At 43.9% G+C, this 15578-nt stretch overlaps 1 protein-coding gene across 2 annotated transcripts in view; it reads left to right on the top strand.

Annotated features, from left to right (window-relative positions):
- Positions 1-15578, top strand: part of LOC149432866 (F-actin-monooxygenase mical2-like) — a 252130-nt gene that overhangs the window by 102795 nt on the left and 133757 nt on the right. The window contains exons 19-21 of one of the 2 annotated variants that reach the window (XM_089664855.1): positions 314-445; positions 2283-2423; positions 7665-7724. The exons of the other annotated variant lie outside the window; for it this stretch is intronic. Coding sequence (XP_089520981.1) covers positions 314-445; positions 2283-2423; positions 7665-7724 — 333 coding nt within the window. The remainder of the gene's footprint in view (positions 1-313; positions 446-2282; positions 2424-7664; positions 7725-15578) is intronic. 2 annotated transcript variants of the gene reach the window in all.

Genomic DNA, 15578 nt, shown 5'->3' with positions numbered 1-15578 from the left:
GAATAGAATACGAAAAACACAGAATAAAATAGAAATTAAAAGGCTAGAAAGAAGGCAATAGAATAAAATAACACAGATTAGAATAGCCATAACCAGCCATAATGTACCTGCATTGCATTGAGATGCACAGAGATCCAGTGATGATATCAATGGGTATAAAATAAAATATGTCAATATGTCATGAAAACAAACATTGATGGGGGGGGGGACCAGGGAAGGCAAATTATTAGCAGAATAATTTACATCTTAAATTTGTAATCATTTATAATCCTGTTGTGTTGATGTTTTGTTGTGTCGCTTCTGCTCTGCACAGGATAAGCTGTCCGCTCCTCGCTTACCTCACTTCTCCTCTAAAATTCCTTTCTTTGATCTCCGAGTTCCTGACCTCTCTACTCCTCCTTCAACTGCCACTGACTCCGCCCCCTACAGCGCTCAGTCTAAAGAGGTAATGCAGCATGCCGGTGTGCAATATTACATTACTTAAAGTTTACCTGAAGTCAAAACGTTTTTTAAAATTTGTATGGAGTGAGGAAGGGTTTGGACCCCAGCGAGTTTTTTTTTTTTTTTTTTCGGGGGGATTTGCTGTTCATGTGGGGAGTACCCCTCTCCCCCCAAAAAAAGTCGAGCACTAATCTGCATACTTACCCCTAAGCATAAATCCCCCCCTCCTCCCAGTACAAATCCACCCCTCTACAGAAATCCTCTCTCTTTCAATATGCTCCCAGCACAAATCCTCCCCCCCTCCCAAAAAAAAAACAAATTCCCTCTTCTACCACAAATCTTTTACCTCTCAAATATCACCTCTGAGCACCCCCCACTCCAAATCCCCCCTCTTCACAAATTCGCCACCCCCAAGCCTCATACTAACACAAATCTCCCCCCCAAGTTCCCCTCCCCACAAATTCCCTACCCCAAGCCCTCATACTAGCACAAATATCCCCCCCAGGTTCCCCTCCCCACAAATTCCCCACCCCCAAGCCCTCATACTAGCACAAATCTCCCCCCTCCAAGCTCCCCTTCTCAAAAATTCCCCACCCCCAAGCCCCCATACTAGCATACTCCAATTTCCCCTCCTAACACAACTATCCCTCAAACATTCCTTCTAGCACAACCCCCCCCCCACTCCAAATCCCCCATCCACACACAAATTCCCCTCCCTCAAGCCCCCATACTAGGACTATTACTAACACAAGCCCCCCCCCCCCCCCCCGTTTTCTCCTCCTAGCACAAATACTCCTAAAACATCCCTTCTAGCACACACACACCATCCAAATCCCCCCTCCTGCCTCAAATTCCCCTCCCCAGTCCCCCTCAACTAGCACATCCCCTCCCAGATTTCTCCTTCTAGCACAAATACCCCTCATTCATGCCCCCACAGATACACACACACCATATCACCTTTTCTAGCTCAAAACCCACAAATCCCCCCTCCCCCTTGCACAAATCCTCTTCCCCCCCCCCTCCAAACACAAATCCCTCCAAATCCCCATTCCTAGCACACCTCTCCAAATGTCCCCTTCTAGAAAACTTCCTACCCTCTGATCCCCCCCCCCCCCAAACACACACACACACAAAGCTCATTCCCCCTCCCAACACAAATCCCCTCCCTCCAATCTCCTCATCGTGCCCCCTCCCCACCTCACATGATACCCCGCCCACCCCTTGCCCCGACCCTGGTCACAAGCATTCTCGCCCCTTTGTGTATGTCAGCTAGTGGGCAACCTCCAAAATGCAGTTCATTGGCCCAGCAATTCATTGCCCTGAATTTTTCGTCTATGTCTCTTTGGGGACATGACTACTGGTGACCACTGTCTGGAGACGGAATGTAACAAGAAATCTGAAATTATTACAGTTGTCATTGGAACAGGAGGCAAGGAGAAATCTTCCAATGGGGGCACCAGTTCCAATGACAACCTTCTGACGACCTTCGTGTCTCCAAGAAAGGAATTTAAGGAAAATCTCCCCAATGGGACATAGACAAAAAAAATCACAGGAGCTTTTACCGTTCCCTACTTTATTTAAAAGGAAAAAAAGTTTTTGGCTACAGGCAGGCAAAATTAAAAAAACCTGATATTTCAGTTTGAGATATTCTTCATTTACATATATGAGACCTCCAAATTTTCCACCCATGCTGGCAGATATTTGTCATCTCAGATTTGCCCCGCTTTACACCCCTTGTTATATTCATGCTCCTGTCATCTCTGCTTTAATTTTGGTTTTGTTACTGTTTCTTTTTTGTATCATTGGATATAATTCTCCTCTGTTTCCTCTGCCCTCCACAGAATAGTCTCCTCTCTCCTGAGTTACCCCCTCTCTCCTCTCCGATCCCTTTCTATGACTCTCCTGCTTCATCTTCTCCTTCATCTCCATCTTCCGCTGTCTCCACCCACTGCGACGCTCAGTCTAAGAAGCAACTGCAGCATGTAAGTCCAGTTCTGGTTCTGCACGGAGTGACCATTTTTGGTTGATAACCTCATGAATGGGCGAACAGAAAAACAAAATCTGCATTACCAACACCCAGGGTGTTCCTTTCAAACATAGACATAATTTCTGGTCAAATAAATGCTACTTACCTTTTAGGTGAAAAAAGTAAGGAAATATTTTAAAGGGTAATTCCACCTAAATGTGATGTACAGAGGTGTGGGGTCTGATGAGTTCCCACCGTCGGTTCAGAAACGTAGACAATGTTTTCATGCCTATTCATGTTCCTATTCACCTTGTAGTGTTGGGTGTTCCTGCCCTTGGGTGTATCCATCCAATTTATAGTTTTGGGTATACCTGTCCACCTTTTAGTTTTGGGTGTTCCTACCTACCATGTAGTTTTGGGTATTCCTACCTACCATGTAGTTTTTGGTGTTACTTTCCACCTTGTAGTTTTGAGTATAACTGTCCAGCATGTAGTTTGGGGAGTTCTCGCCTACCTTGTAGTTTTGGGTACTCCTACTACCATGTAGTTTTAAGTGTTCTCACCCACTGTGCAGTTTTTGGTGTACCTGCCCCCCTTATATTTTTGGGAGATCCTACCCACTGTGTAATTTTGGAAGTTCCTACCCACCTCGTAGTTTTGGATGTTCTCACCCACCATGTAGTCTTAGGTGTTCCTGCCCATCGTCTAGTTTTGAGAGTTCTCACCCACCTTGTAGTTTTTGGTGTTCCTTTCTACCTTGTAGTCTTGGATGTTCTCACCCACCTTCTGCCCATCATGACAGTTTTGGGAGTTTATACCCACCTAGTGGTTTTAGGTGTTTTGCCCACCTTGTAGTTTTAGGTGTTCTTACCCATCTTGTAGTTTTGGGTGTTCTCCCCACCTTTTAGTTTTGGGTGTCCTCACCCACCTTGTAGTTTTGAGTGTTCCTACCTACTATGTAGTTTTTGGTGTTACTTTCTACCTTGTAGTTTTGAGTATAACTGTCCAGCCTGTGTTTGGGGAGTTCTCACCCACCTTGTAGTTTTGGGTGCTCCTTCCTACCATGTCATTTCAAGTGTTCTCACCCACTACGCAGTTTTTGGTGTACCTACCCCCCTTATATTTTTGGGAGATCCTACCCACTATGTAATTTTGGAAGTTCCTACCTCGAAGTTTTGGATGTTCTCACCCACCATGTAGTCTTGGGTGTTTCTGCCCATCATCTAGTTTTGAGAGTTCCTACCCACCTTGTAGTTTTGAGTGTTCTCACCCACCTTGTAATTTTTGGTGTTCATTTCTACCTTGTAGTTTTTAGGGTGTTTCTGCCCTTGGGTGTTCCCATCCAACTTGTAGTCTTGGATGTTCTCATCCACCTTCTAGTTTTGGCTGTTTCTGCTCATCATGACAGTTTTGGGAGTTTCTACCCACCTAGTAGTTTTAGGTGTTCTTACCCATCTTGTAGTTTTGGGTGTCCTCACCCACCTTGTAGTTTTGAGTGTTCCTACCTACCATGTATTTTTTGGTGTTACTTTCTACCTTGTAGTTTTGAGTATAACTGTCCAGCCTGTGTTTGGGGAGTTCTCACCCACCTTGTAGTTTTGGGTGTTCCTTCCTACCATGTCATTTCAAGTGTTCTCACCCACTGCGCAGTTTTTGGTGTACCTACCCCCCTTATATTTTTGGGAGATACTACCCACTGTGTAATTTTGGAAGTTCCTACACACCTCATAGTTTTGGATGTTCTCACCCACCATGTAGTCTTAGGTGTTCCTGCCCATCCTGTAGTTTTGAGTGTTCTCACCCACCTTGTAATTTTTGGTGTGCCTTTTCTACCTTGTAGTTTTGGGTGTACCTGTCCACCTTGTAGTTTAGGGTGTTTCTTCCCTTGGGTGTTCCCATCCAACTTGTAGTCTTGGATGTTTTCACCCACCTTCTAGTTTTGGGTGTTTCTGCCCATCATAACAGTTTTGGGAGTTTCTAACCATCTTGTAGTTTTAGGTGTTCTTACCCATCTTGTAGTTTTGGGTGTTCTCTCCCACCTTTTAGTTTTGGGTATTCTTACCCACCTTGTAGTTTTGAATGTTCCTACCTACCATGTTGTTTTTGGTGTTACTTTCCACCTTGTAGTTTTGAGTATAATTGTCCAGCCTGTAGTTTGGGGAGTTCTCACCCACCTTGTAGTTTTGGGTGCTCCTTCCTACCATGTAGTTTTAAGTGTTCTCACCCACTGTGCAGTTTTTGGTGTACCTGCCCCTTATATTTTTGGGAGATCCTACCCACTGTGTAATTTTGGAAGTTCCTACCCACCTCGTAGTTTTGGATGTTCTCACCCACCATGTAGTCTTAGGTGTTCCTGCCCATCGTCTAGTTTTGAGAGTTCCTACCCATCTTGTAGTTTTGGGTGTTCTCACCCACCTTGTAGTTTTGAATGTTCCTACCTACCATATAGTTTTTGGTGTTACTTTCCACCTTGTAGTTTTGAGTATAATTGTCCAGCCTGTAGTTTGGGGAGTTCTCACCTACCTTGTAGTTCTGGGTGCTCCTTCCTACGATGTAGTTTTATGTGTTCTCACCCACTGTGCAATTTTTGGTGTTCCTGTACACCTTATATTTCTGGGAGTGCCTACCCACTATGTAATTTTGGAAATTCCTACTCACCTTTTAGTTTTGGGTGTTCTCACCCACCTTGTAGTTTTGGGTGTTCTCACCCACCTTGTAGTTTTAGGTGTTCCTGCCCACTGTCAAGTTTTGGGTGTTCTTACCCACATTGTAGTTTCAAGTGTTTTCACCCACACCATAGTTTTGGGTGTTCCTGCCTACCCTATAGTTTAGGGTGTTCCTGCCCACCTTGTGGTTTAGGGTGCTCCTACGCTTAGGTGCACTCATCCAACTAATATTTTTCGGTGCTCCTGCCCATCTTGTACTTTTGGGTGTTCTCATCCACCTGGTAGTTTTGGGAGTTTCTACCCACCTTGTAGTTTTAGGTGTTCTCACCCGCCTGATAGTTTTAGGTGTTCCTGCCCATCGTCTAGTTTTTGGAGTTCCTACCAACCTTGTAGTTTCGAGTGTTTTCACCCACCTTGTAGTTTTGTGTGTTCCTGCTTACCCTATAATTTAGGGTGTTCCTGCCCACCTTGTAGATTAGGGTGCTCCTGCCCTTGGGTGCATCCATCCAACTTTTATTTTTGGATGTTCCTGCCCCTCTTGTACTTTTGGGTGTTCTCATCCACCTGGTAGTTTTAGGTGTTTTTGCCTATCATCTAGTTTTGGGAGTTCCTACCCACATTGTAGTTTGAGTGTTCTCACCCACCTTGTAGTTTTGGATGTTCCTGCCTACCCTATAGTTTAGGGTGTTCCTGGCCACCTTGTAGTTTAGGTGCTCCTGCCCTTGGGTGCACCCATCCAAATTTTATTTTTGGGTGTCCCTACCCATCTTGTACTTTTTGGGTGTTCTCATCCACCTGGTAGTTTTTAGAGTTTCTAACCACCTTGTAATTTTAGGTGTTCTTACCCACTTTGTAGTTTTGGGCGTTCTCACCCACCTTTTAGTTTCTGGTGTTCCTGCCCACCTTGTGGTTTTGGGTGTTCTCACCAACCTTGTAGTTTTGAGTGTTCCTTTCCATCTTATAGTTTTGGGTATAACTGTCCAGCTTGTAGTTTGGGGTGTTCTAACCTACCTTGCAATTTTGGGAGTTCCTACCTACCATGTAGTTTTGGGTGTTCTCATCCACCTTGCACTTTTGGGTGTTACTGTCCACCTTGGTAATTAAAATTCGTTCCTATAAACACAAAAAAAAGAAGACAGTGGTGCTCTATAAACCCCAATGCAAATGAAAATGTACTATTCCGGACATGCAATATAAGTCCTCCTCTACAATTAAGCCCATTTATGGGTGAAATGTTCATTCCAGGAGCTTTCAGGGAAAGGTTTGAACTTCTGACAATGTTTCCACTTTTGTCTTCCTCTCCCAGATGCTCCCCCAATATAATGGCGTCACAGGGATGTAAAATCTCTCCAGTGGGGTCATAGAAAACAAAAAACACTGATAAAAAATGTAACTCTTCCCAATTCTTTCCATTTAAAATGTTTTTGGAGTAAGGCTTTAAATAAATTATTTTACCTTTTTTTATAGTTATATTTTTCTATTTTACTGGCAATAATTAAAGCCCTTTGGAGTTGCCTTGTGCTGCTCCTTACCTAAAGACATCAGTGGAGGAAGATTCTCCCAGAGAAAATATGTGTTTGTTATGTAAGGGAAATATCTTCACACAAATTCCACATTGTATTCAGAAGAACACAAATACCCTTTGGCAGTTGTTTATCTGTCTGCATGTCTGTCTGTATGTATCTGTTCATCTGTCTTGAAAACCCAGGAGACATATATCAGCAGAGAGATAAAAAGAGAAAATATCAAAGGATAGATGGATAGATAGATAGATATGGATAGATGGATGGATGGATATATGGATGGATGGATATATGGATGGATGGATATGGATGGATATGGATGGATGGATATGGATTGATTGATAGATATAGATAGACAGACAGAGAGATATAGATAGAGATATTGATTGATTGATTGATTGATAGATATAGATAGACAGACAGAGAGATATAGATAGAGATATTGATTGATTGATAGATATAGATAGACAGACAGAGAGACAGACAGAGAGATATAGATAGAGATATTGATTGATTGATAGATATAGATAGACAGACAGAGAGACAGACAGAGAGATATAGATAGAGATATTGATTGATTGATAGATATAGATAGACAGACAGAGAGATATAGATAGAGATATTGATTGATTGATAGATAGATATGGAGAGATATAGATAGAGAGATAGATAGAGAGATTGATTGATTGATAGATAGATAGAGAGAGAGATAGAGATGGATGGATGGATAGATGGATGGAGAGATATGGATAGATAGATAGATCTTGGGTTATCTGAGGTCATAGAGTAAAGCTTAATGACCTCAGACAGTTGGATTTCAGGCACTGGAGAAAGACGGCGAATGGTTCGGGCAATACACAGAATCCAGGCTTGTGTAGGTGGGCGAGGCATATTGGTGACCCCATGGAAATAAAGGCAGGGTAAGGTGTCGCACTCTTCAGGGTACAATGGTTACATAGCTCAGGGAACACTTTGAGAACAGATACAGAATAGTAACATTCTACAGATAGTATATCCTGCTGTAAAGGTTTTTTTGTTTTTTTTTGACTGAAGTTCTCTTCAATGCAGAGAGCAGCCAATGAGGAGGCTCCAATTAGGCGCAAGTTGTTTTTCCCCGACCCGGGCCAGGTACCCCACTGATTATGATGTCATGAATATATGTGTAGCTTCGTCTAATGTGCATGGCCAGATCTGCACGTCTAACACAGCCTGGCTCTTCTGGACTGTGTGACACCAGCCGTGAGAACATCTAACCCTTCCTGCTCCCTCCCAACATTTTACAGACCATCAGACAGTTGTGGGTCGGAATGTTTGCTCCTCTAAAGCTCAAATATGTTCGCTTCTCATAAGCTTCAAATCTTTCTTAATTTTCTCTTACGTTTTTATTGGCCTTACCCCTGCCCCTTACTGGTTATATTTAATTATATTTAGTGTTAGATTTATTTATCTTTACATTTTGTGTTTTATGTAGTTATATTTTGTGTTAGATTTATATTTAGTGTTAGATTTAGTTTATTTATATTTTATTTACCATTATATTTATTTTTTAAAATAATATTTAGTGTTAGATTTATATTTTATTTATAATTATATTACTTGTTATATTTATTTTTATTTATATTTAGTGTTAAATATATATTTTTATATATATTTATATATATTTTTTTTATTTATAATTATATGTTTTTTTTATTTATATTTATTTTTAGTGTTAGATTTATATTTTTATTTATTATTACATTTTTTTGGGTTTTTTAGATGTAGTGCTAGATTTCGTTATATTTAGTGTTAGACTTTTTTTATTTTATTTATAATTCTATTTATTGTTTTTTTTATTTATATTTAGTGTTAGCGTTATACTTAAGTGTTAGATTTATATTTTTATTTGTTACTTTTTATATTTATTTGTATTTATATTTAGTGTTAGATTTATATTTTTATTTATTTATTTTTTTAGATGTAGTGCTAGATTTAGTTATATTTAGTGTTAGACTTTTATTTATAATTCTGTTTATTGTTTTTTTATTTATATTTTAGAGTTAGTTATACTTAAGTGTTAGATATTTATATTTAGTGTTACTCTTCAAGCACACTGCAGCTCTAAGAAGCTGCTCCTTCAGCCGTTTAAACTGTTTTGAGCTTTTATTTTTCTGAGCCCGTAAACTCCCCTCAGTGTTAGCCTGTGTGTGTCCATGCAAACTATGGGTCCTTTCACGCGGGCGTTCCGTTTTTTTCATCAGCTCAGTCACGTTTTTTCAAAGAAAAAACAGATCAGTTCACATCCATTTTTCATCAGTTTACATCTGTTTTTTTACATCCTTTACCAATGCAAAAACAGCTGCAAAAATGTTTACATCTGTTTTTCATCCATTCCATTTTTGTTTCCGGAAGAAAAGGAGGTTTTGGGCATAAAAAAAAACCCGCTAAAAAGTGAACTCCCCCACGTATTAGCGTATATTAATGCAGGATTTTGGCCAATAAAATGCATGAGATGCCAGATGAGGGAAAGCACATGCAAAAACGTGGCTTTTTACTGTGTGTTTGATTGTGAAAACTCCTATAGCTCAAAAAACTTTTTTTGAGCTCCTCAGTGTGCATGAGGCCTTAGATGTATATTTTTATTTTGATGTATATTTTTATATATATTTATTTCAATGTATATTTTTTATATATATTTATTTAGATGTATATTTTTTATATATATTTATTTCAATGTGTATTTTTTATATATATTTATATTTATTTAAATGTGTATTTTTTATATATATTTATATTTATTTAAATGTATATTTTTTATATACATTTATATTTATTTTGATGTATATTTTTATATATATTTATTTTGATGTATATTTTTATATATATTTATTTTGATGTATATTTTTATATATATTTTGATGTATATTTTTATATATATTTAGATGTATATTGTTATATATATTTAGATGTATATTTTTATATATATTTGTTTCCATGTATATTTATTTAGATGTAAATTTTTTATATATATTTATATTTATTTAATTTTTTAATTTTATTTAGAGACACCGCTCTCTCTTGGTTCTCGTCCTATCTATCCCAACGCTCCTTCAGCGTTTCCTACAACGGTGCCACCTCCCCTTCCCTCCCCCTCTCTGTTGGGGTCCCCCAGGGCTCTGTCCTTGGACCCCTTCTCTTCTCCATCTACACCTCCTCCCTTGGCAAACTCATACACTCCCACGGCTTCAATTACCACCTCTACGCTGATGATACTCAAATCTACCTCTATACCCCTCACCTCACCCCCACATTCTCCGCCCGCATCACTCACCTCCTAAACGACATCTCTGACTGGATGTCGCTCCATTTCCTCAAGCTCAACCTCTCCAAAACCGAACTCCTCGTCTTTCCCCCTTCCCGCGCCCCCCCCCCCATCCTTTCCATCACTACCAACAACACCACCATCAATCCCGCCCCGCAAGCCAAAGTCCTTGGCGTCATTCTGGACTCAAACCTCTCCTTTCAACCTCATGTCAAATCACTTACAAACACATGCAGACTCCACCTCCGGAACATTGCCAAGATACGCTCCTTCCTTACCCCAGACACCACTAAACTACTCGTACACTCCCTGATTATCTCACGCCTTGACTACTGCAACTCCCTCCTCAACGGCCTACCCCAGCGCAGGCTATCCCCGCTTCAGACCATCCTGAACTCAGCGGCCAGACTCATCCACCTCACCAACCGCTCCACCTCTCCCACCCCCCTCTGCCAATCCCTCCACTGGCTCCCCATTGCCCAACGCATTAAATTCAAACTGCTCACTCTGACCTATAAGGCCATTCACAACACTGCCCCTGACTACCTCACCAACCTGATTCCCCGGTACCACCCTACCCGTACCCTTCGCTCCTCACAGGACCTCCTTCTATCTTGCTCCCTGGTCTCCTCCTCCCACGCACGACTGCAAGACTTCTCCAGGTCCTCCCCCATCCTCTGGAACTCACTACCCCAATCCATCAGACTGTCACCTTCCCTCCTCACCTTCAGGCGCTCCCTGAAAACCCATCTCTTCAGGGAAGCCTACCCCACCCTCACCTAACAGCCGCTGCCCTTCCCTCCTCCTACCACTCCATCCCCCACAGCCATTTCCTCCTGTACCTCTACCCCCTCCCTCCTAGATTGTAAGCTCGAAAGAGTAGGGCCCTCTAACCCCTCGTGTGCTGTTTGTTGTTACTGTACTGTTTCATGTATTGTCCCCCCCTCTATTGTACAGCGCTGAGCAAACCCTTTGGCGCTATATAAACTCGATAAAATAAATAAATAAATTTAGATGTATATTTTTATATATATATTTATTTTGATGTTTATTTATATATATATATATATTTATTTAGATGTATATTTTATATATATTTATTTCGATGTGTATATATAGATGTATATTTTATTTATTTTTATTTATAATTATATTACGTGTTATATGTATTTTTATTTATATTTAGTGTTAGATTTATTCTTAGTATTTCTGTATGTTGTATAGAGTGCAGTAGAATGTTGCTGAGTCGATATCATCGCGGGTTCTCTGTACAGTTTACATAGACTGGTAGATATCTGACTGTTGAATCAGGAAACGTGACCTTCCTCCAACTGGCTGCTGCACTTCCTGAACCAATCAGATATGGAAATCTCTCACTGAGGACATTTAGAAACTTCAATCACTTTCTATCAGTTCCTCCTCTCTGCACCCGGACATTGCCTATAAAAACCCGCCTAGGATTTATTTCTTCACGCCCAGTAATGAATCCGTGCAATCAGGGACTTTTTTTCTCAAAAAATGGGTGCAGGTATTGCAATCTCACCTGAGTCACCCTTTGTCTCCACCCCTGACCTATCTGTGAGCACCGTCCCTTGTCTCCGCCTGTGACCTACCTCTGAGCACTGTCCCTTGTCTCCGCCCCTGACCTACCCCTGAGCACCATCCCTTGTCTCCACCCCTGAGTTACCTCTGAACACCATCCCTTGTCTTCGCCCCTGACCTACCTCTGAGCACTGTCCCTTGTCTCCGCCTCTGACCTACCTCTGAGCACTATTCCTTGTCTCCGCCTCTGACCTACCTCTGAGCACTGTTCCTTGTCTCCGCCTCTGACCTACCTCTGAGCACTGTTCCTTGTCTCCGCCTCTGACCTACCTCTGAGCACTGTTCCTTGTCTCCGCCTCTGACCTACCTCTGAGCACTGTTCCTTGTCTCCGCCTCTGACCTACCTCTGAGCACTGTCCCTTGTCTCCACCCCTGACCTACCCCTGAGCACTGTCCCTTGTCTCCGCCTCTGACCTACCTCTGAGAACCCTGACGTACTTCCGAGCACTGTCCCTTGTCTCCACTCCTGACCTACCTCTTAGCACTGTCCCTTGTCTCCGCCCCTGACCTACCTCCGAGCACTGTCCCTTGTCTCCACCCCTGAGTTACCTCTGAACACCATCCCTTGTCTCCACCTCTGACCTACCTCTGAGAACCGTCCCTTGTCTCCGCCTCTGACCTACCTCTGAGAACCGTCCCTTGTCTCCGCCTCTGACCTACCTCTGAGAACCGTCCCTTGTCTCCCCACTGACCTACCTCTGAGCACCGTCCATTGTCTCCGCCCCTGACCTACCTCTGAGAACTGTCCCTTGTCTCCGCCTCTGACCTACCTCTGAGAACTGTCCCTTGGCTCCACCCCTGACCTGCCTCTGAGCACTGTCCTTTCCAGCAACAAAAAACTCTCTCCAAAAAACAATAGATATGTCTTAGCAACAATAGACCCCTGCGGGCAGCAATAGATCCCCCAGCAGCCAGCATCAATAGACCCCCCTCAACAATAGATCTCCCCAACAATATAAGAACCCCAGAGCAACAGCAGCCCAGAAACCACCATCAATAGACCCCCCAACAGTAGATCCCCTGACAACATAAGAACTCCAGAGCAACAATAGATACCCCAGCAGCCAGCATTAATAGACCCCCCTCAACAGTAGATTCCCCAACAATATAAGCACTCAAGGACAACAATAGATATCCCAGCAGCCAGCATCATAGATCCCCCCAACAGTAGATCCTTCCAACAATATAAGAACCCCAGAACAACAATAGATACCCCACCAGCCAGCATACATAGACCCCCCCCTCAACAGTAGATCCTTCCAACAATATAAGAACCCCAGAACAATAGATACCCCACACGCCAGCATTAATAGACCCCCCCCCCAACAGTAGATCCTTCCATCAATATAGGAACCCAAGATCAACAATTTATCCCCCACTAGCAACAATAGATCCCTCAACAACAACAGACAACCCCCCCCATTAGCACTACACCCCAGCTACAATAGATCACCAGAAATCAACATCAGTAGACCCTCCAGCACTCCCCAGCCCCCTTTGCCATTACCGCATTCAGTGCTAGAGATGCCGGAACTACGTTCCCCGCATTCTCCCCCCCCCCCCCGCACCCCCTGACAATGCCTTCATCTGCCTGTCTTTGCAGGAGGACGGCACCATCTTTGTTCAGGCATCAACCAGGATCAGTGTGAACAAGCCCTTAAATGGGTCCATTGAAAACATACAGCTTCTCTTTGATGCAACTTTCTGAAAAATCGATAGAAATGTAACAAAAATGTATCAAAATACTCAGGCCAGGTCACACCTATGCAGTTTGATCCATTTCTGCAGTGCTTTTTGCGGTGCGTTTTGCGTTGTTGCACATGCGTTTTTGACGCATTTTTAGGTTTTTTTCCAACTGCTGGGCAGTTTAAAACTCGAAAAGCGTCAAAATGCATCAAAAACGCACTGCATGCTTTTCTGCAGCATCTCCATTGAAGTCTATAGAAGCAAAAAATTTTTTTGCGTTTTAATAAAGTCACTGACCCTTTCCCAAAAACGCAGCGGGGTGAAAACGCGGAGATGTGAACGCGTCCCATAGGAAATCATGTTAAATGGACTGCTGTGCGTTTCTGCAAAACGCAACAGGAAACCGCGTAGGTGTGAAGCGAGCCTTCAACCTGGACAATGTTTCTAGCGGGGACGGCGAGTCTCTTCACTTCCATGGCTGAGAGTCGCCCTTTAAATGTAAAAAAAAAAAGAAAAACAAGCCGATCTGATGTGAGAGGCGGGGCGGGGGGGGGGGGGGGGCGCTCCCTCCAGGCACAGGGGGTGCCCCTGGGGGGGGCCTTTGATGCTCAGCCAGGCCGTATGACCAGACAGCGCTGTGCCGAGGGCTGGATGGGAAAAGAAAACACTTTATATAACGGCGTGCCATCAATGCGGGGAGCGCGGATGTTCCACCAACAGGACAGTCCTATAAAAAGACGTCGACTTTCCAGTGTGATCTCCGAAAATAAAGAGAATTCCGCTACACCCCTTCAATCCTGTATTAAAGATGAACTCTGGCCACATAAACCTCCATAAATCCACTCAAATGCCATTGCAAACCCAGATATTAGTTTGTAAAAGTAGCTGTGACATCATCGCCGTGCTGTTCATAGCTTGTGCAGAGAGGAGCCAGCAGGCCCCACCCACTATAGGCAGCCTGTAGAAAATATAGGAGGGGGCGGAGACAAGACCAGTTACCAGGCACAAGGAGAGAGAGCAGAGGTGTGGGAGGGACCCAACAGGCCCCACCCACTATAGGCAGCCTGTAGAAAACTACAGGAGGGGCGGAGACAAGACCAGTCACCTGCACAAGGAGAGAGCAGGGCTGTGGGAGGGGCCCAGCAGGCCCCACCCTCTACAGGCTGCCTGCAGGAAACTACAGGAGGGGGCAGAGAAAAGACTAGTCACCCTGCACAAGGAGTGAGAGCAGGGCTGTGGGAGGGACCCTGCAGGCCCCTCCCACTATAGGCAGCATGTAGAAAATTCAGGAGGGGGCGGAGACAAGACCAGTCACCATGCACAAGGAGAGAAAGCTGGGCTGTGGGAGGGGTGTATTAGATCTGACCTCCCCTCCAGCCTTGCACAGGGTACCAGCTCCTCCCCTCCAGCCTTGCACAGGGGTACCGGCTCCTCCCCTTCAGTCTTGCACAGGGCTACCAGCTCCTGGACTGAAATGACTTCCTCTGATGTCACCGCACACTTTGAGCTTCTCATAGTGTGCATTAGAAGCTGCAGCAAGTCACACAGAGCTCCGCCCCATTTCCTGGCTGGAGGACATCCAGCGTAATCTATAGCCCTTTCCTCCCCAGCCTGGCTGTCTCTGTGTCCCGCCTTTTTCAGTTATTCGATTTCAGTTCTTTTCATCATGGAGGCTCAACATGTGGGTGTTACTATGCAAATAGAGCCTGCCTAGGAACGCCCACTCCTCCAGACTGACATCCACCCATCAAGGCATTTTAATAATTGCATAACTCCTCTCGCTGCTTGCATCAGAGTATCAAATCCCCCAACCCCCCCGGCACTAATCCTCTCCCCAATTTCCCTTCCTAGCACAAATTCTTCACTCCCAGCGCAAATCCCCCCAAAACCCCCCTCCTGGCACTAATCCTCCCCCCAACTACCCCTCCTAGCACAAATTCCCCCCTCCCAGCACAAATCCCTCCAAAATCCCCCTCCTGGCACTCATCCTCTCCCCAATTTCCCCTCCTAGCACAAATCCCCCCAAAATCCCCCTCCTGGCACTAATCCTCCCCCCAATTTCCCCTCCTAGCACAAATCCCCCCCTCCCAACACAAATCCCCCCTCGTGGCACTAATTCTCCCCCCAATTTCCTCTCCTAGCACAAATTCCTCACTCCCAGCACAAATCCCCCCCCCCCGGCACTAACCCTCCCCCCCTCCCAGCACAAATCCACCCAAATCCCCCCTCCTGGCACTAATTATCCCCCCAATTTCCTCTGCTAGCACAAATTCCTTCATCCCAGCACAAAACTTCCCCCCACTGGAACTAATTCTCCCCCCAATTTCCTCTCCTAGCACAAATTCCCCCTCCTGGCACTAATCCCCCCAATTTCCCATCCTAGCACAAATTCC

Source organism: Staurois parvus, unplaced genomic scaffold (genome assembly GCF_062004578.1).
Source record: "Staurois parvus isolate SC_StPar_1 unplaced genomic scaffold, SC_StPar_1.0 ptg002073l, whole genome shotgun sequence".
Classification (NCBI taxonomy): Eukaryota; Metazoa; Chordata; class Amphibia; order Anura; family Ranidae; genus Staurois; species Staurois parvus.
This window is presented reverse-complemented; position numbering and strand designations above follow the sequence as displayed.